The sequence below is a fragment of the Cervus canadensis genome, chromosome 24, assembly GCF_019320065.1.
Source record: "Cervus canadensis isolate Bull #8, Minnesota chromosome 24, ASM1932006v1, whole genome shotgun sequence".
Classification (NCBI taxonomy): Eukaryota; Metazoa; Chordata; class Mammalia; order Artiodactyla; family Cervidae; genus Cervus; species Cervus canadensis.
In genome coordinates, this window is record NC_057409.1 from 37,642,804 (window position 1) to 37,664,638 (window position 21,835).

Genomic DNA, 21,835 nt, shown 5'->3' on the forward strand with positions numbered 1-21,835 from the left:
GTAGTTTCTCACTGATGAATTTCTAGAGAACATAACAGTTTGACTGTAGGAAGTCTTGGCAGAGAAATTGAGGATTTGGGTCAGTCCAAAGTCTGCCCATTAGGGTGAAACAGGAAGAGTGAACGTTAGTGCTCAGGTACAGTTTTTAGGCAGACTAGACTAATAATAATGATAAGAGGAGCCTCAGATCTCCCAAGGGGATATAAATGGGAAGGCAGAGCAAGGAACTTGGAATGGAATCAATGCTGAAGGCTCAACTTTATGACCCAGGAGGCTACTAACAGTACAAAATGAACCTCAGAGAGTAACAGTATGCACTGATCAATGCTGAACTGAAAAACTCCACGTTGAGTTGGCAGCTGGGTGACCTGTATGGCCAACCAGAGATCCGTAAGTACAGAGTAATATCAAAATGTCCTTGAAATAGCTTAAGCTTTTCTTGCTTCTATCTATGGTTCTATAACTAGAGCAGAACAGAGCCTAAAGCCTGAAGAAGCCTGTGTTTGTGAGGGGCACAGGAGATCAGACTCAGCAGTGAGATGGAATGGGCAATTTTCCAAGCCAGGTTTCCTGTGTCCCTGCTCCATTCATCTCTCCGTGCAGTACCCGGACAGTTCCTGCACTGATGGGAAAGTTATTTGAGTCTCTAAGCTCGTGGATATATAGAATTCAAAGAGGCAGTCTTTTCTTCCTTTAAAAATTAGGTACAGTAAAAACCATTTTGGAAAACAATTTGGCAATTTCTTATCATCTTAAACATATGCTTATCATAGACCTAGCAATTCCACATCTATGTATTTAGTTAATAAGGTAGCTGTTATCACCCCAGTTTTATAAACAAGTAACCTCACAAGGCTGCATGTAGGGTAAGTGACTTGCCCAGAGTCACAGAGCTAATGAGTTGTGGGAGCTGAAATTGATAGTCAGTGTTATATCCCCTCTTCCCCACCAAACCTGGCATTTCATTATATCATGGCATCTCTTGGAAAAAAAAGGAAAAAAAAAAATATTTTACCCCAAGTTTAGCTTAGGAAGGTAAAAATTGAAACTTCTTTTTAAAAATAATTATTCATTACTGTGAAAACTGTATTTTTGTAAATATTTAACAGTGACTTTACCAATATCATTCATGTGTTTGTTTTATTAAGATATTTTCATATTTAATACACCAAATCAATTGCCTATGGTGTTGACTTCATATAAATGGAGACTTCACATAAATATTCATATAAATAAATAAATTTAGTAATTATGATAATTACTAAAACATTTTACTAGAGCCTTTATGAAAACCAAATTCTTATCTCAAGACCGGTTTCTGAACGAATGAAACATGCCCATGTGGTTAGATGTCACGAGTTATACAAGAATTTTTTTGTTGTTGTTAACAAGACTTTTTTTTTTCTTTCCTGGAAAACAATTTTACATTCATTTCCAATTTGTTTACCAGCACAGAATTATAAGTCTGTCAAACTGACATTTGGTAACTTCTCTATTCTGTAGATAAACATTAGAAAACGTCTCCCCGGACCCCCTCCCCCACCGCGCCCGCCCCGCCCGCCGCGAAGAGCAAGTGAGCGCCAGCGACGGCTTTCTCTCTTCCACTCAGGGGAGAAAGCGCTGTGCTTCGAGCCTGACCCCACCGAGGCGCGAGTGCTCTGCGAGGCCAAGACTGTCGATGTTTTTGTTGGGAAAGACGAAAAGGGCAGAAAGATCCCAGAATATCTGATCCCCTTTAATGGCTGGAACAGAAGTTGGGATAGATGAGCAGCTGAGGATCATGTCCTTCGTGACGCCGATGAAAATCGGAGATCACAGCGGAAATTGGCCCAAAAGGCTGTAGCTCGCCTGAGAAGCACAGAAAGCAAGAGGAAGCTCGCCAGGTTGCCTGGGGTGGACTCTGTCTCAAAAAGCCTCCCTGCTGACGAGAAAGATGAAAACTCAATAAGCAGTTCCTCTGACAGTGAAGAAAAGGACGGAGAAATAAGTGAAGGAAAAGGTATTGAAGAAAAGTCTGAAGTGAAGGACTCAAAAAAAGGAAATGGAAGAAAGAACAGTAACTATAGAAATCCCTGAAGTTCTGAAGAAGAAGCTTGAGGATGATTGTTACTATATCAACAGGAGGAAACGGCTAGTCAACGTTCCATGTGAGACCAACATCATAACTATTTTGGAATCGTACGTGAAGCATTTTGTTATCAATGCAGCCTTTTCAGCCAATGAGAGGCCTCATCACCATCATGCTATGCCACACGCCAACATGAATGTGCACGATATCCCAGCAGAAAAGAACGTTGACCTCTGTAAGGAGATGGTGGATGGATTAAGACTAACCTTTGATTACACTCTCCCATTGGTTTTGCTCTATCCATATGAACAAGTTCAGTATAAAAAGGTGACTTCGTCCCAATTTTTTCTTCCGATTACGGAAAGTCCCACAAACACTAATAGGAACCAGGAGGAGCTCTCTCCAAGCCCACCTTTATTGAATCCATCCACACCACAGTCCACAGAGAGTCAGTCAACCTCAGACGAACCGACCACCCCCAAAAGGCGCAAAGCCGAGCCGGAAGCCTTACAGTCTCTGAGGCGGTCCACGCGCCACTCTGCCAATTGCGACAGGCTGTCTGAGAGCAGCGCCTCGCCTCAGCCCCAGCGCCGGCAGCAGGACATGTCCGCCAGCATGCCCAAGCTGTTCTTGTACCTGGAAAAGAAGACATCTGTTCATAGCAGATCATCCTCGCCTGTTCTTCTGACCCCTAGCAAGGAAGGGAGTGCGGTGTTTGCTGGCTTCGAAGGCAGAAGAACCAAAGAAATAGATGAGGTCCTCTCCTGGAAACTTGTACCTGAGAGTTATCCTCCAGGTGACCAACCACCTCCACCCTCTTACATTTATGGGGCGCAACATTTGCTGCGTTTGTTTGTGAAACTTCCTGAAATCCTTGGAAAGATGTCCTTTTCTGAGAAGAACCTGAAGGCTTTACTGAAGCACTTTGATCTCTTTCTGAGGTTTTTAGCCGAGTACCATGATGACTTCTTCCCAGAGTCTGCCTATGTTGCTGCCTGTGAAGCGCACTACAGCACGAAGAACCCCAGGGCGATTTGATGGTCCTAGAAGAACAGCTTCTTTATCTATCTCTTGGTTCCCAGTAAAGAACTAGGGAGTCAGTGGACCTTCTTTACACAGAAAGCAAATGTGACACCCTGGGGGGCTCTGGCAGAGGCGGGTCCATTTGTTTGAGTTGCTTATCTACTGGAGTTATTTCTGTTAAGGATTACCTCCTCAGTGCCTCGATGGCCTCCAACATCTAACCCTTGCCACCATACATGTGATCTATGATGGCAGGAAAACAGCAGCTATGTTCAAAATGAATCATTCATAAACATGTGCTTAGGTTGGGCTGTTTCAATAGACAAAGGTACTTGTTAGCAGTGACCATGTCTTTTAGTTATTTGTTAGCATTAAACAAAATCATTTGGCAAACTGTTTTCATTCTTGTGATGAGGCTGAGCAACTCTGTCCCACAGATTTTTAGTTTTGCTTGGAAACTGCAAAGTAGTCCCCGAATATTTTAGAGGGAATTGATATTGCTGGCAAAAGAAAATTTGCAGCTATACATTTGCTTGTTACAGTTCTTTTTCTATAAAACCTTGTTTTTAGTGATCTAAATAAAGCATTGCCTGAATGTCTTAAGATTTTGTAGCTACACTTGATTGTGTAATATTACAGTTCCTTTTCTGTAAAATGTTATTTTTGGCCACTTCAAATAAATCATTGCCCATCTTATTGGAAAGGGAAAAAAAAGGTCTCTCTGATTAGAGAATAAAAAAATTACTAAAGCTAGGTTCTACAAATCTATAATATTATGCTTGCAAATAAATTAGAAATGAATATAAAGTTGCTTTCCAGGGGAAAAAACAAAGCAATTATACACTTTGATTAATATAAATAGCCCAGAATTTTACCTCTAATTTAAAACAGAACCACACAGTGTTTGAGAGGGCTGACAGTAAATCAGAATAAAAATCATGATTGCACCAAAGAAACTTTTTACCTCCTCTGTGATACCAACTGATTAGAATCCAAAGAGCATAGCTGAGAACAGGTATCTCTGTAATGTACTGCTGGCATTACTCTGGTTTGAGAGGAAGTAGCTATTACTGAATTTTATTGAAACAGAAATAACTTCACTGGAATAAAGTGTCTTATTTATATGTGAATCATTATTTTTAGTAAGTGAAGATCTGCCAACAAAAAGAGTCAAAAAAAGAAGACAAATGAAGAAAAACTACCAAAATTTATAGAATCATAGATCAGGCTCTGTATAGAACTTCCACAATCTTAATTTAGCAATAAATGCTTGCCGGTGAATTGACAGCAGTCCTTAAATAAGTAGACTACTTTCTTCCTGTATTTTTCCATGTCTTCATGAAATTCTTGTGCTTTTATGAAGAGGTCATAATATTTTCAGCATGTATATTTACAATTTTTTACTCATTATAATATTTATTTGTATGAAAGTTCTGGGTTAATCAAATAAAAATATTTGCTAAATGCTTTTAAATCCACGGAGCAGCGCGAACTAGGAAAACACCCACATTGTCAGATGCCCTGTGAATTCAGTGCCTCCTGGGAACTCTTGAATGGCATGGCCACTGAGTTGGCTTGATAATTTAATAAACCAAAATAGATCTGAATTCTGTTAAGAGCCCAAGTCAGCCTCAGGCACTGAGGAAGGATACCAGCTCTGCCTATGAGATAAAACATGCCTGAATAACTGAGCTTCTCCCTCATTTTAATCTCAATTCCTGGTTTCATGTGTACACAGAGCCTATTAAAAAAAGAGAGAGAGAGAGACATGAGTTCTCAAGTTCCTGAGGAAAGGGGGAGGTATGAGGTGCTGAAGGCAATCATCTATCAAATGTCCCTTAGATACTTAAAAGAGGCATTTTCCATTAAAGGGGTGGAAATGGGAGCATATAATAGGGAAGGATGGAAGTGGGACTGGTTACCACAGAGAAAAGAGAGAGCTCATATATGAATATGACCACGGCATCTGCTAAATATGAATCAAGAAATAAAACCTATGTTACTGAGTGGAACCTAGATTTTAATAGATGATTCAGGTGAGTGTTTTCTTTTTTCTTATTCTCACTTAATCGCCTGTGTGGGCTGGGGAGCAAGTCCAAAAATAATAGCTAAAACCATGTGGGTCATTGTAAATGAGCTTCTGCTGGTCAATTCTTGTGGTGACATGAAATTTCAACTTCAAACAAGGACAAGTTTTACAAAAATATTTAGTCTCCAATCGAACAAAGCCTATCTGATAAAAATCACATATTTGCCAGTTCTAATTTTATTTGTATGTACAAACTATGTTAAAGTGCAACAGCAGGTGTTTGGATTTAAGAACGAACTTGTCTAAAATAATAAGGATAATAACATTTCTTCCCAAGCTTGCCTGGTTGGTTTTCTTTGTAATACTTTTTTATAGAGTGCTTATTTACATTAAATAGCATAGCATTTCAAGAAATACCACGTAATGGTGTATTATTTTGGCCAAAATGCAAGCATTACTGACTAAAAAACATAAAACAACATGGTGCATTTAGCATGCTGTTACAATGTGTGATATGGCAATGGAGACATTCATAATTCCTTTCTTGGAATTATTAACACCTAAATAAATATCCTGTTAGACTCTCCCAGGCTCTGTATGGAGTGGGCTACCTCCAGGTCACTAGATGAGCATTTGTTATCTATGTGGAGGAAAGAAGCCCTAAACACTATTGGGCTTCACAGAGAGCTGGAAAACACACACACACAGAGTCCTAGCTTCTAAACCATGCTCAGGATTCAGCTTCCCTCTCGGTTTCTCCCTCTGTTGTCTCAGCGCACACACACACACACACTCGGCACCATCCAACATGGAGCCGAGTCCTATTAGACTGAGTCCTCGAGCCAGATTACCTCATTGGCTAATGGGCTCTGCTTCTCACCTATGTGGAAAGTTGCTTTGGGCACAGAGAAAAACTGGATCAATCAGTAAGAGTCAATAAAATCAAGTCAGATGACAAGAAACTTCTTCAATTTCTTCAACTATGGCTAAAAGTAGTAGCAGTTTGTCCCTAGAGTGCCATGGCCTTGTCTCTACCTTCCTAGGGAAAGAAAGTGAAAGTCGCTCTGGTCATGTCCGACTCTGTGCGACCCCATCGACTGTACAGTCCATGGAATTCTCCAGGCCAGAATACTGGAGTGGGTAAACTTTCCCTTCTCCAGGGGAATCTTCCCAACCCAGGGATCGAACCCAGATCTCTGCATTGCAGGCGGATTCTTTACCAGCTGAGCCACAAAAGAAGCCCACCTTCCTAGCAAGAAACTCCCTAGGGAAGTTTCAAACTATTGATAATCTGTTTTTAGGTGGGATTTCATGTAATTGTCTCACAGGAGTTTTGAGTTCTCCTTCTGCCTTAACTTAGAGAAACTCCCTCCCTCAGCTATTCAGCATGTTAAATGTGAAATGCTTTGAAATTAGGTGCTTTATTTAAACTTTCTTGATTATCACAGCAGGGATATATCACTTTACAAAGAAGACTGCATCAAGGTTACATCTTAAAAATGAATAAAAGATTTTTGTAACTAATTCTCTAAAATTAAAAAAGTGAAAAACAAATCTTTCTAAATTCACTTAAACCACATTCTTCCAATCAGCAAAGTGGTCATGATGGTAATTGAATAAACATTTTCAATCAGAGAATGTTTACCTCTATCAACAAAACAGATGTTTAACAGTCCTTTTTCGTATCTTGGGCTTCCCAGGTGGCACTGGTGGTAAAGAACCTGCCTGCCAGTGCAGGAGACCTAAGAGAAGTGGGTTTGATCCCTGGGCTGGGAAGAGCCCCTGGAGGAGGGCATGGCAACCCACTCCAGTATTCTTGCCTGGAGAATCCTATGGACAGAGAAGCCTGTTGGCTACAGTCCATAGCGTCGCAAAGAGTCGGACACAACTGAGTGACTAACACAAGTGACAACACATTCACATCTTATGGTTGTTTTCTAATCCATTGCCACCACTGAGCTGTAAGCTCCTTGAGGCTGGGAGTAATGTCTTTCATTTCTGCAGCAGCAGGACCTAGTCAAGACCTACTTTCAGATATGTTTGTTGATTGAATGAGTGAAGGTATTGCCTGGATTTCATTAAAAAATACATGTCTTTTCAGTTCTAAACAGTAATCAACATGTAGTTAAGCCATTTGATTTCAAAAGCATGCTAAATCAAAAGTAACCTTCAAAGGAGCGATCAGCGGGTACAGAAAGTAGACTGTAGAGGATGAGGTGAGGTTAGGATGAGGGAACAATGAATGCAGCATGTGCCCTCTCAAATTCCGTAACAGAAGGAAGAAAAAGGAGAGGATCATGGCACTAGGGAAGGTTGAGAGAGAAGACTGTGTGACTGGAACTTCAACAAACCAGCATATTGAAAGCAAAGAGTAAATACAACAGAAGAAGTTAAAGGTACAGGGAAAATAAAGGCTACTTTTGGAGAAAGATTCAGCAGGAGACAGGAGAGTAAAGGATCAAGAATAAGAGAGGAGAGAGTGAGAGGAATTGGAAGACTGGCATTGACACATATACACCACTGACCCATAGAAGCAGATGACCAACAAGAACATCCTGTATAGCACAGGGAACTCTGCTTCATGCTCTGTGGGGGCCTGAACAGGAAGGAAGCCCAAAAGGGAGGGGCCGTGCATACAGGTAGGACTCATTCATTCTGCTGCCCAGCAGGAACTGACACAACTGTGCTTCAGCAAAGATTAATTTGAAAACAATAGAAGAGGAGGGAGGAGATTATCTTAGAGAGGAGAAGACACTCTTCCTTTCAGGATGAGGCTGACAGGAATACAGATTAATTGAGAACAGAATTCAACTAGTTCACACATGGACCTAAAATATTATATAAATGTAAAATAGATGATACAGTAATACTGAGTACTCTGAGGAGCCATGAAATGTCACATGAACTGTAAATCTAACATTTTCATGGATTCTGGGTTCACCTTATTCTAAAAATGGTATTTTGTTGCTGCCCTGAAAACAATAAAATTCTTCATTCATACACATGTACATGTTGTTCTGGAACAACAACTTTTAGTTTGCAGTTTTTCAAATTAGCAAGTGTTAGAGCAAATATCAGTGCCAAAATTAAAACTTGCAAAACTCATTTATGCTTATTTAAGCATAAAAATTTTTAAATCATCCGTTTATTCACATATTGCTTCATGAGTTAATATACTAAAAAAATAGTTTCTATTATGGCTTCCCTGGAGGCTCAGTGGTAAAGAATCTGCCTGCCAATGCAGGAGACGTGGGTTTGATCCCTGGGTCGGGAAGATCCCCTGGAAAAGGAAATGTATTCCTTGTATTCCAGTATTCTCGTCTGAAAACTCTCATGGGACAGAGGAGCCTGGCAGGCTACAGTCCATGGGGTTGCAAAGAGTCAGACATGACTTAAGAGACTAAACAACAATATATACAACATAGGTTTTCTCTGGTTAATTAAACTTGGTTGAAAGCAAAGCAACAACAAAAGAGAAAGTGTTTTAGAATCACCCAGCTGTTGATACTTTTCCCAGTGAACCTGAATACACACACACACATGCACACACAGCAATTTGGGAAAATGTTGCAAAATCAAACAAGACTTGGAAACCAAAATAACATGAAGCAAATAGCCATCAGTTGACTCATTCTAGGGAAATCCTCTATTCATTTGGTGGCTTGTTACCACCAGGATACATGATAAAGTGTTGCTGATACAGTACGGAGAAGAGCACACGCCACACTGATGAGAAGTAGCAGACCGAAGTCCCATTCCTGTAGCAGCCAGCCTGAGCATTCCCAACAGCAGCTTCCCAGCTTGGAGGAAGGCAGTGAGTGTCCACCTTCCATCATAACCAAAGAGCTTGGATTTCTCAGTCATCTCATCCAGTTTCTTCAGGGTCACCAATAATTATATTCACGTCCAATGGACAGAGGGCTTCCCAGGTGCTAGTGGTAAAGAATTCACCTGCCAATGCAGGTGATGCAGGTTCGATCCCTGGGTTGGCAAGGTCCCCTGAAGAAGGAAATGACAACCCACTCCAGTATTTTTGCCTGGAAAATTCCTTGGACAGAGGAACCTGGCGGGCTTCAGTTCATGGGGTCACAAAGTTGGACACGACTGAGCACGCACACACACCCCAGTGGACAGAAGGAAAAAGCAATCCTCTGGAAGTAAGGTTAATCCTTGTAATTTCCACCTCTGGGCATTTGGAGATGAACACAGAGAAGAAACACCAGGAACCCTGTGCAATAGAGATGAGACTAGTCAAAACAGATGCGACTAAAGGAATCACTTCTAGAAAGATTCTAGAGATGTGCACTTCCGGCAGTAACTTGACCTGCGCCACTCTAAACAGTAAGAACTTTAGTGATACAGTGCCGCCATTTGACCCTTCAAGTGTTGTTACTGGAGAGAATGGTGACCATCAGAGTGTGGGGGAATGGAGCTGCCAGATAGATGGGTTTTTTCTGATAAAGCAGCAAATTAGCAGCAGAAATGGCCATCAAATTCTATGTGGAAAAATCTAGAAGCACCTACCAAGTTCTGGGCCAATACACGAAAGAGCGATTAGTTATATCCTAACATTCTTGAACAATCTTGGTGTTCAACAGTACTTTCAGGATGAGAAGCTAAAAGGCAAAGATGGTGGCACCATCAGGAGTCTGGTTTAGGGTTTCTATCTCCCTGGAGCACGCCCTGTCCAGGATATAACGTGTATCTGTGGATAGGGTCACACCCAGCTGGAGGTGGTTCAAGGCATATTTCTGCATACTGAACTAATTAAAAAATTCTCTTCCTGGTATACTATCATCTATTCTCATTGTTTCAGATAACAGGATTTCAATTAGGAGACTAGATCTTTTTAAAAGTCATTTTTAAAACAACTACAAATAGGAAGATCCCCTGGAGGAGGAAATGGCAACCCACTCCAGTATTCTGGCCCCAAAATCCCCATGGACAGAGGAACTGGCAGGCTACAGTCCAAAAAGTGGGACACAACTGAGCATGCACAGCAGCAGCCCCTTAGAGAAAACACTGTATCAATAATCCGACATAGCGTTCAGATACACTCTACCAAATATCATCTGACATGGCCTTCTGCTTCTGGCCAAGGTGAGCTAATAGGGACCAGAATTACCCTCCTGTCTGAAGCAATCAAGAAAACCAGGAAAAATATACAAAACAGCAATTTTCAAGACAGGGGTAGATATCAGCCAATCAAGGACAGGAATCCTGGAGAGGAAACAAGTCCTGAGTGAACTCAGTTATGTCTGGAAGGACTCTGATCTGTTCCTTGGGGTAAGGAGATAGCTGAGAATCCCGGGAGACCAAGACCCTCAGTCCTGAGGGCAGAGTACTGAAGAGGAGAGAGGTGCAGAGAGAGACCCAGAGATCCGCGGGAGATGGGTAGCCCGAAGGACACTGATCTGACATGCATGAAGACTACCAAGGACAGGGACACAGCCGTCCAGGTGTCCCTCGTTATCTTTGAAGAAATGGTTCCAGGCCACCCACAGATACCAAAAGCCACAGTTGCTCCAACCCTTTGCAGCTGACCATCCGTATCCATGGATGTAGAACCCAACCGGTATCTTCATTTCATTGGCTTAGCCACTTCATATAGAGCAGCTGGTTTTTGAAACAGGGAAAGAAAAAATATTTCAACAGGGTAGTAAGGACAAAAAAGACCCTCTAACTTAATCTCACTAAAACCAACATCTCTAAAGTAGGCCTATTCCTATCCACTGTATAACAACTCATTTATTTTTTGTTTTTGTTGTTTTGTTTCTGTCAGAATGACGAAGACAGTATAGACAGTCTCCAGATATCCAGCACCTTGTTTCTCCCACTACTTATATCTTACATTTATTAAAGTACAACTGTCACAATAAAACAGTGTAGAAACATTATTATTAATTCAAGTCCACACTTTACTGAGATTTCTCCAGTTTTTCCTAATGTCCTTTTTCTGACAGTCACTTATTTGTACAGCCTTGACAATACTATTCCAGTGATGTTATGAACAGAAAATGTATAAAGCATGTGCTCTTTCAAATGAAAAGCTTTTAGTGTTACCCTCATTTGTAAGAAAGAGTTACACTCATCAAAAAATATTGCTATTTCCAACTTAAACTTCCAAATGAAAACTACATATTCGGAGATGTAACACACTCTTGGAAAAGAATAACTTAGAAGACACTTAGGACTCTGGCAAAGATTTGGGGAACTTGGGTTCCCCTAGTCCCACTGGTCCCTCTAAGGACTTCAAACTGCTCTCCTAGCAGATTTGAAAATCTTAGGATCAAGTGCTTCAGAGCCCTCTACTGGCCACTGCTCACCACTGCAACCTCATTTTGGTTCATTCTTGACAACAGCAATCTCCCTGAAAATATCTTCCTCAACCAAGGATATGAGAGACGGCAGCTTTCACGGCACCGTGCTAAACGCCACATAAGTGCAAACAATGTCCTAAAGGTGAGAATTTATACAGTTAAAAAAAAAATGTTTTCAACTCTGCCACACATAATGTGGCAAATTTGAAAAATGTTAAAGTAATAATCAGTAAACAACCACCAATCGGGGCCAAATTCAAGACAACTAACTCCAAAGATGCATTAAAGGACATTGACTACAGTAAAATGATCTTTTCATAAATTTTATTTTCAATTTAACAAGTCAGGAAAAGATATAAACTGAAGAAAATTTTTTCAATTAAAAAAAATTAAACTTTCAATAGGTGAAGACAGAAAAAATTCCTAGATCAGCAACTTGTAATTTCCTCATGTATCTTATTCATGTCTATCAGTTTCAAAAACACTTTACTTAGATCTCTGCCTCACCTTTCTTCTCTTTTGCTTTGGCCTAAGACATCAGAATGCATGCTCTAGAACAAAAATTTGGGGGGAGGAGGCATAAATTGTTAACAAGAATGAAATCATACTAAGTATCTTTACCAACCACAATGGAATGAAATGACAAATCAGTAACAGTAGGAAAACTGGGAATGTCACAAAAATGTAAAAACTGAACAACAAAATACTGAACAACTAAAAGATCAAAGAAGAAATCACAAGTGATTAAAAAAAAAACACCTCGAGATAAGTGAAAATGTAAACACAATGTATCAAATTTATGGAGGCAGTGAAAGAACATGTAAGAGGGAAGTTCATAGATATAAATGTGCACATTAAAAAAGATCTCAAATCAATAACCTAACTTTATACCTCAAGGAAACCGAGAAAGGAGAATAAACAAAACGCAAAGTGAGCAGATGTAATGAAATAATAAACATTAGAGCCGAGATAAACAAAATAGAGAATAGAAAAACAGTAGGGAAAAAAAATCCAATGAAACGAACGGCTTTCTGCCACAGCTGGGGGTTTGGGGAAGCAGGGCAGGCCGCCCGGGCACTCCTGGGGGCAGGAGCCACCTGCTCTGTCCAGGGGCTCTCCCTGTTTCAGCTGAGCCCAGCCGTGGTGGGTGGGAGTTGCCGTGCTTACAGCCGCAGGATGCAGTTTGCTGGATCCTCCTCAGGGACCCTGTGAAGAGTGGGAGCAACTAATAACAGAGCCCGCCTGGAGATGGACTCAGCTGTTCCCCGCTGGGCAAGGGCTGAGCTTTCTTGAGCGCCCTAAGGAAACAGAGAAGAACTGAGGAAAAGGAGATGAACAGAAAAGGCCAGGCCCCTACTGGGTGAAGTGAGCCCAAGGATTTAGCAACCCCCTTTCTTAGATCTATAGTTAGTTAGTTAAGTCGCTCAGCCGTGTCCGACTCTTTGCGACCCCGTGGACTGCAGCCCACCAGGCTCCTCCATCCACGGGATTCTCCAGGCAAGAATACTGGAGTGGGTTGCCATTTCCTTCTCCAGGGGATCTTCCTGACCCAGGGATCGAACCCAGATCTCCCACATTGCAGGCAGACGCTTTAACCTCTGAGTCACCCCAGGAAAGCCCTTCTTAGATCTATAGAGAAGGGTTATTTATTAGAGAAAGGCTTCGATTCTCCCAATAGAAGTAGGACAGAATGAACAGAGGGCAACACAGCTGGGCCCGGGCTAGGCTTAGGCACCAACTCCTATCTCCTTTTGTTAATTTCCTCAAGCAGATTCAAAACAAAGTGAAGTTGATTCTCAGTTTATTGTAAGTTCTCTTTTTACAGTGTTAAGTCTCCAAAAGGTCAAGGCAGTTTTATCTCTTAAATAACATGTCAATCATATAAAACAGCCGGAACCAAAGTAGAGAAATATATACAATATAATACACTAAGTATTTTCAATATTGTTAATAGGATTTTTCATATTAAATTAAAAGAGGCTATTCTGATTTACAATGTCATTTCTCTCATTAAAATGAAACCTGTCAAAGACATAATGTACATTTTTCTTTTACAAAACCAGCAGAGCAGCATTAATGAAACTGCTCATGATTGTAATTTTTATTTTTCTATAATACAACTGCACCCGTGTTACAAAAACAAACAAAGAAGGCATTGCACTAGATGGTTTGAATACTGCTTAAGTCAGTATGTTAACACTTGAGGAATAATGAATGGCCTAGTCGGTTTTACCACCAGCCTCATTCAGAAGGGTTTGTACTCTGCTAGCTAAAGCAAACTTTCTGTAGGTAGATAACTTTCCTCAGCAGTTTTATATAAGTCCACCATTAATGGGTAAAAAGCCAAGGAGAAGTTAATGCCACAAAAACCAATACAACCCTACTATTTACAATACCAAATAAAAGCCAAAGCTAGAAAACCACTCACTTGCTGAATCAAGAAAACAATTATAAGTAGGACATTCTGTATGAAAATTTGAGTATCTATAAATTTAAAACATTCAATAGACTACAAAAGGGCTTGCAACAGTTTATTCCCCTTATTTTTCTCAGGCTTGGGTAAAAAAGAAAAAAAGGAACAGGAAATCCTTTATATTTTTAGTTCTGATGGCATTAAAACAGTTTATATCTGTAGGTAAGATTTTTATACAATGCAACATGTTTACATAGCTTTCTTGTGCTACTATCAACTATTCTCAGAATTTGTTTTTTATGCTACAGAAGAAAGTATTAAGATTCCTTCCTCATTCTTAACTTTTCAGCATCAAGGTTCTCCAGGCCTCGATGGGGAATTCAACAGAGGTAAACAGTCACTCAGTGCCTAACACTGAGGATACAGTATTTGAAAAGCCTTATGTATCTGGTAGTGGCCTAAATAAGAGCAGCAAGAGGCCAGGTATATACAGTTCTACCACTCATGACAAATTAAGTTTTATATTTTCCCTTCATTAATACAGTTTTAAATGGACAGACCACCCTTGCAAGGAAACAAGTATTGCTTCAGATTACACTGGAATTTTTTAGCCACAAAAATACCTAAGCAACAGCAGTACTTAAAAAAATAATAATAATAATTGGTTCTTCAAGTCAAGGGCAAGGAAACCAAAATCAAGAAGACGCATTATTGTCAAAACCTATTCCAATGGAGCACTCAAGCTGTACATACGGTACTGAGACCAAAACAGAGAAACAATCTGATTGCATCTGGGAGAAGACACCTGCTCCTGGAAGTGTTCCTGACTAGAGGTGTGAGCAATGGACAGGGTAAACAATCCTAAGTATCCTGACACACATAAAAATAAACAGAGACGCAAGACATGTTTACATTCGAAATGAGATGCAGTATCCATTGTTCCTGGACACGAGACGGGTGAATATCTTCACATCTTCCAGTCCTGGACTGGTCTTTAACATCAAAACCAACATCAGGGCTTTGTATTGTTCCAAAGGCACACCGTATGTTTAAAAAAAAAAAATGCTTATCATCAGATCAGTCGGAAGTCCTTGGTCAGCTTGTTTCTAGCGCAAACCATGTCTCTAATAAGCACCAAACACCAAATTAATGCTTTCATTTTCTCAAGTAAACTTTCCAAAATGTTCCTATTTCATAAACTTAAGTCTCTGTAACTGGAATGTATCCAGACTTTTTCTTATTATGTGAACGTTGCAAAACAAACATGCTACTATGGGAAGCCTGACAGAGTGGAAACCTTAAAATGTTATAAATCCCCAAATTAGCCTTATTATGGAAAGAAGCCAAGAGAAACTGTCTGGGGTTGTGTTGTTAGCCATAGTTTAGTACTTCTGATCACTTTTTAGACAAACAAAAACTATTAAACAAGGAGTTTCTTACTAAGAATACCTTATTTCTTAACATTTCTCAACAGTCAGAACTGGCCTAGAAATTCGTACAGAAAGTTAGAGAACAAGGATGTCCATACGGGAAACATCTTAATTTTACAGATGCTACATAAATCACCAGTTATACCTATAGTATACTGTAATACACTACAGGTCCTTTACCTCTACAAAGAACAGGCGAGTGCTTCCCTCGCCCAATTTCTTGGATCAGGCCTAATTTTTCTTTTTAGATTAAAAATAATCTTCCATTAATAATTATCCCTTTTGGGATTTAGTCATTTTAGACTCATTTAGTAATATCTCCCTGAAAGTGGGAGAAAAACCTAAACTATGAGCATGTACAGACAAGTGCAGTTCTGCATATTACTTGCACAAAAATTGTAAACAGGCTTAAAAAACAGCTCTAGAAAAAGGCCTGAAGTTAATGGCTGTGGCCTCCTGTCACCCACAGACAAGAAGTGACGGAACTTCAAAAATATCAAACATACTTGAAAACAGGGCAAGACAGAGAACACGAGAGGATTCCCAATTTAAGTCAAATTCCTCAGCAGAACAAGAACAGCTTGCATCCATCTGTTTAACTGGCCACTGATAGAATAATTCAGAATTGTTTTAAAGTTTCAGAAATTCTGATAATAGGCAAACATTAAATTGTTACATAATAAACACAAGAAAAATTCACCAGCTCTACCAATCTTTTCCAGATAAAGAATGTATCCAATGTGAGAGTCACAATCTATGAGACACTGTTTGCTTTATGGGATTGTCAACAAACATGACAAACCATTGTTCAACCAATCTCATCTCCAACCATACATTTGTCCTCAGCCCTTTGAAATGAATCCAGATTTCAGCTTATGCAAACAAAATATTTGGGCAATTTCCCAGCCCACGGATAGCTAACTTGTGGGTATCAAAAACCAAAGTGCAAATCCATGGAGTTTCAACCCTTCAGCTACAGATGGCCTACCCAACCTCAGAACTGAAAGGCCTTTGCACACTGTGGTGAATGTGACGAAGAAATAAAACATGTGGCTGACTTGTGGTCCTCTGGTTCCAGGCCCCCTCTCCTCCTGGCCCGTTTCAGAGCACGTGCTTCATATCAGCAGTTCAGACCCAAGCCTGTCCAGTGGTCTGGCACCATCAGGAAATACTTGTCCATGGCTTCACAGAATCTAGTCCTGTACAACTCTGGGGAGACCACGGTCGGCATTTTACCTGGGATTACAAAAGGGCAAAGGGAAAAAAGGAAGCTGTTACGTAACTGACCCGACCACTGACTTCGACAGCTATGTTCTTTCATGTAAACGAACATAAAATGCCATGTCCTGTAAACACACACACTATGACGGGCTCAGAAAAAAGGGAGGGAGCTCATTGTGCGACATGACAAGGGACAGGTCCTTCCTGGTAGAGCTTTTTTATTTTAAAAGACGCTCTTGCCTAGAAACGAGAGAGGTCTGAGCGCACACCTGGTGCTCTCAGTGCTCAGAGAACATAAAGGACGTCAAGCGTTACAACAGGACTACCTCCTGTTCAGGAACTCTGGCCCTTCTTTCCTTTAACTTTTCATTTTGAGAACCTCTGGTTTCTTAAGAGTTTCCCAGATGATGCACTGGTAAAGAGTCCACCTGCCAAAGCAGGAGGCACAAGAGAGGTGGATTCGATCCCTGCGTTAGGAAGATCCCCTGGAGTAGGAAATTTCAACCCACTCCAGTATTCTTGCCTGGAGAATTCCATGGACAGAAAAGCCTGGCGGGCTACAGTCCAGGGGGTCACCAAGAGTCGGACACGACTCAGCATGTAGCAGGCACTGCATCTTAACACATATTTAAGATCCCATATTTCCCCATTTAAACAATTCCTTTTATTATTTGATCATTTTGGAAATGATGATAAAGTCAAAGATAACCAGTTATGTTTTATCATTTTTTCTGAAGTATCCATTTGTTATATGTTAACTGAGGAAGATAATGAGAACAGTTTAAAGAGTAAACAGAACAAAAATTCTGCTCACCTTGTCCTCCTAAAATTCCTGTTGATTTCACAACCATCTCAAGCTTTTTGTCCCAGGTAAATGTTCGGATATAATCTGTCGCAGGGGGTGAGATTATCAGTAAAAGCTCTCTTAATAAATATAAGCAGATAACAATCACAATTACCACTGCTATTACTTCTACATTAGTTAACACTGAGTGCTGGCAATATTGTAGGTGCAGACAATATGCCAAGGGTTGTCCTAAGGGTTTTTCACCATATTAATTCTTCCAAACCTCATAACAACCTCACAGGGCTTCATCTTAAGTAAATTCCTGAATAGAGTTATTTTTGATAAAGATAATGAAAATGAAAAATCTGAATAAAAGTACTAGAACAGAACTATTATTTTTTAAATTTCAAATGAGTCTGTGGAAACATTCAGTAAGCTATTACAACACCAGGTTCAGTATAGTCTTCAAAGATTACTCTGGTTTCAATCATGAACTGCACATAAGGCACACTCATCGACCTACCTATAATTCCAACTACTAGCTCATTGCTGGTATCGTCTCGCCCAACTAGCAAAGAATAGTCTATAATCAGGTGGCTAGAAAGGAAGTGGGAGTCGCTCCGGATCGAGGCTCTCAGCACAGCTTTGGAATGAGAACGGATATACAGAGGGTTGTCTCGAACCATCTTTAAGAGATTTTCATCCAGAAGAACAACATCACAGCTCTCTTTCCCGGTATCAGTTTTTACATTTCGATTCCTAAGTGAACCCTTCAAATCAAAAACCTAGCAGAAAGAAAATTCTCTGTCATTTATGTGAGTTGCTACAAATGGTTAATTAATATAATTAAATTTAAAAGGCAGAAATCTTCCTTGTAGCCACTATCCTTATAAACACTTAAATATTTAACTTTAAAATTTATAACTTATGTAAGTCATTGAATGCATACATTGCAATTGTATAATACAAAAAGCACATGGTGATATAACTGTATCATATGAAACTAATAACTAGGTACCCAAATATTCAAACATGTCAGAAATATACTGACCCATTTAATCAACTATAAGAAACATTAACAAGTAACTCCAAAAATATACTGCTGAATCATAAAGCAGTTTGAAAAACAGATGTAAACAGTCTTAGGAATTTTCAAGTTTGATATCAAAACTGTGCAATTATAAAGGACGATGCAGAAGCAACAGCGTATTTCTAGGAACTTCTAGACAGTAGGAAAAGCAATGCTAGTCAGGGGACTTGGGAACTAGACTGGTGGAACCTGAGGTGTATTCTACAGACCACTGCTAGTCAGTTGTTCCTGACTCAAGATGAGAGAAAAGCTGGTGCTAGAATGTAAACTGATTACATCATTAAACCTACAGTTTAGTTTAGCAGTTGCTTTTGTCATAGCAAGACTTTCTCAATGAAGAAAGCAGTACATTAAATTACATTCTTTAAAAAAAAAATTACCTTCTAGTACATGCTCCTAGCTCCACAGACTGGAAACAGTTCAAAGACCAGCATATTTTGTTCTAGAATCTAGACTAACTTGAATTCTAGGAAGAGCAGTGAGACCTTGATAAAGTATTCAATTCCTCTGAGCCTCAGTTTCTCCATCTTTAAAATGGCCAGACCCATTGGATCTGCCTTCTTACTCTATAATTCTGTGTTTCTAGGATATTGTTTATGTTAAATTTTAGGACCAGTCCACAATATTCCTCTTTATTCTTTCCTAAAAGGTTCAGTAACTCAAAAGTTAAAGCTGACCTAGTGACCAAAGTTTAATATTTACTGTCAAATACCATGTTATTCTCTAATTCATTACGTTCAGGAACCAGAAGTACAAAGGGATCCAGCACCTTAATACTTTGCGTGGTTCATTATCCATACCTGTGCCATCTTTCTCCCGTAGAAAAGATTTTCCATGACAAGGAGATCTAGCTTCTTCTCAGTGTTGTTCTGAGAATTCTTATAACCAATTCTGTAAACTCCAAGAATCTTGGCCAATGCAGTAGGCCTCTAATTCAGCAAAGATAAAAGTAATCTCTTATCAAAAAGGATTACTTATGAATATTATGCTTAGTGAAGTAAGTCAGTGAAAGATAAATATTGTATGATATCACATACATGTGAAATCTAAAAAATATAGACATGAATGCACATGCAAAAGAGAAACAGACTTAAGAAATATAAAACAAGCTTGTGGTTGCCAACGCAGAGAAGGAATGGGGGAGGGACAAATTTTTCCCAGGAGAATAACAAACTACTGTGTACCAAACAGAAAAGCAACAAGAATATGTCATATATTAATATATAGGGAATTATAGCCATTATCATATAATAAATCATAATGAAGTAAAATCTGCAAATACAAATCATTATTCTGTATACCTGAAACTAATACAATAATGTAAGTCAACTATATTTTTTAAAAGGATTATTTATAATTTAATATCAATATCTGGATTATTCGTGTATTAACCAGACAAGATTTTCTATTAATATGGTCAGAAGACCTTAAAAGAAATTCTGAATCTATAACGCAAGTAAAGCAGCAATGCCAATAAAATTATTAGATCTTTAATATTCTCCCAAGGGATAATCCTTCACAATTTCTAAAATTCACAAATTTTATTATGACATAATTTTTCCAATAAAAGGCAACAAACCCATAAATGGAAAAAAAAAAAAAAATCTACATGACTCCTTCATATTCTCACTGGAAGGGTCTCTGTTTAATGACACGTGGGCAAACTGCACACACACACACACACACATAAGTAGGAAAAGTTTGAAATCCCTGCTTTCTGCCACACCTCAAAAGCACAATTCTGTTCACTTACTGAGAAAACTGCCCTTAGGACTTTCAGGATGTGAAATGGACCAGTAAACTCTAGTTACAGATCAGGGTTTGGGTCTCTACCTTTTGCTGAACGGCGTTTGTAATGTAATTGAAGTAGTGTGGTGCGAAGTCAAGAAAAGACTGAACTTCCAGACGAGGCATTTGCTTCAAAATGAATCTGTCATCTAAAAGGCAAAAATTTCACATTTATTCAGTTGCAATATTTACTGAGGTAATCTAAAATAAATCATTCTAAGAATCCTAAATGACTTGCTCACTTCATGTTTTGAAGGGATATTTTCTAGATGATAACACTGAGAAGATTTTGATCAGAACATAGTTCTCAAGTTGAAGGTTTGGAAGGGCTTCTGAGCATCTATATAGTCAAGAAAACTCTACATTTGACAGTTACACACCTGAAGTCATAGCTAGATGATTTACTTTTTAAAACTACCAAGTAAAATGTTACAAACTCCTTTGTTAGCAACCCAGGAACTAACAGTCATGAAAGCGCCTATCAAGCACATCTTTCCTGATGCATTTTCTCAAGTAACTGCACTCCTGAAGTCATAGCTAGATGATTTACTTTTTAAAACTACCAAGTAAAATGTTACAAACTCCTTTGTTAGCAACCCAGGAACTAACAGTCATGAAAGCGCCTATCAAGCACATCTTTCCTGATGCATTTTCTCAAGTAACTGCACTTTCATTGAGTATGGAGAACTCAACGTGTAGTACAAATGGTCACAATCTGCTGTAAACTTCTGCAGGTTAAGGACTTGGCCTTCCAGTTTTCAAGTCAAATGTTTCTATTTTTATCTTTCTCCCATCAGCTCTGAGGTACCTTGTGAGTTTTCTAGATGTTCTCTGTTACTATTTACATGTGGAAAACTCTGGACTAGAAAGAATTTAGGGATTTAATCAATGCTTGTCTTTCATTATACACTATACACCATGTATTTTTTCAATGTTCTTCTTTCATCCTCTCAAGCATTAAAAGAAAAACATGTTTGCTAAATGACACATCACATTACCTCAGTTCAAGGGATTCATAAATTACCCGAGGGAAAAAAGATGGATGCCGCTTAATTGGCAAATGGTCAAAAAGGCCTTGGAGAAGGAAATGGCAACCCACTCCAGTATTCTTGCCTGGAGAAATTCTTGCCTCCAGTATTCTTGCATGGACAGAGGAGCCTGGCAGGCTACAGTCTATGGGGCTGCAAACAGTCGGACACAGCTGAGCAACTAAACAACAGCAAAAAGGCCTACCTTCAGTAGCGTAAAAGGCAGCTCCTGATTTGCCTCCTCGGGCCTGCCACGGAGAAGAGTGAGAAAGGGAACGAATGAAATCTTCTTCGCTGCTGCCCAGAATCACTTCTCGCATCTTATGAAACTCTCCCGCATAGTAGAGCCGACAGTAAAACTTGGCGTTGGCATCTGAAAATTCTATAAACAGAAATGTTTTTAGAAAAAAGCTCTTCTGAATCAGAAATATCTTTTCCTTCTTGCCCACTCCCACCCCCACACCAAATGCAAGCATTTAATTTTCTCCATGACAGTATTTTTCATGTTAAGTCTACTACAATCCTGTTTATCACTATTCTGTTATCTTCAGGAAGGATTAAGAGAGTACCTTAGGACCACCCTTACATATTTCTAGGAAAAAAACATAAAATAAGACTCGGTTCTAATTTTATGCTGG

The 21,835-nt window shown here is 39.5% G+C and overlaps 2 protein-coding genes across 3 annotated transcripts in view; one reads left to right on the top strand and one right to left on the bottom strand.

The window, feature by feature from the left end:
- Positions 1 to 1,385: 1,385 nt before the first annotated feature.
- On the top strand, positions 1,386 to 3,106 carry LOC122426185 (male-specific lethal 3 homolog). The gene has a single exon (XM_043444894.1). The coding sequence runs from the start codon at positions 2,042 to 2,044 to the stop codon at positions 3,104 to 3,106; it is 1,065 nt and encodes a 354-aa protein (XP_043300829.1). The 5' UTR covers positions 1,386 to 2,041.
- A 10,118-nt stretch (positions 3,107 to 13,224) lies between these two features.
- PIKFYVE (phosphoinositide kinase, FYVE-type zinc finger containing) overlaps positions 13,225 to 21,835 on the bottom strand; it is a 77,102-nt gene continuing 68,491 nt past the window's right edge. For both annotated transcript variants that reach the window (XM_043444893.1, XM_043444892.1), the window contains 6 exons: positions 21,403 to 21,579; positions 20,215 to 20,318; positions 19,182 to 19,310; positions 17,815 to 18,076; positions 17,319 to 17,393; positions 13,225 to 16,519 (listed from right to left, as the gene is read on the bottom strand). In XM_043444893.1, the coding sequence (XP_043300828.1) occupies positions 16,404 to 16,519; positions 17,319 to 17,393; positions 17,815 to 18,076; positions 19,182 to 19,310; positions 20,215 to 20,318; positions 21,403 to 21,579 (863 nt within the window). In that variant the 3' untranslated portion in view covers positions 13,225 to 16,403. The remainder of the gene's footprint in view (positions 16,520 to 17,318; positions 17,394 to 17,814; positions 18,077 to 19,181; positions 19,311 to 20,214; positions 20,319 to 21,402; positions 21,580 to 21,835) is intronic.

Coding starts and splice junctions, on each gene's coding strand:
- LOC122426185 (XM_043444894.1), top strand. CDS start 2,042: ATGGAAGAAAGAACAGTAACTATAGAAATCCCTGAAGTTCTGAAGAAG.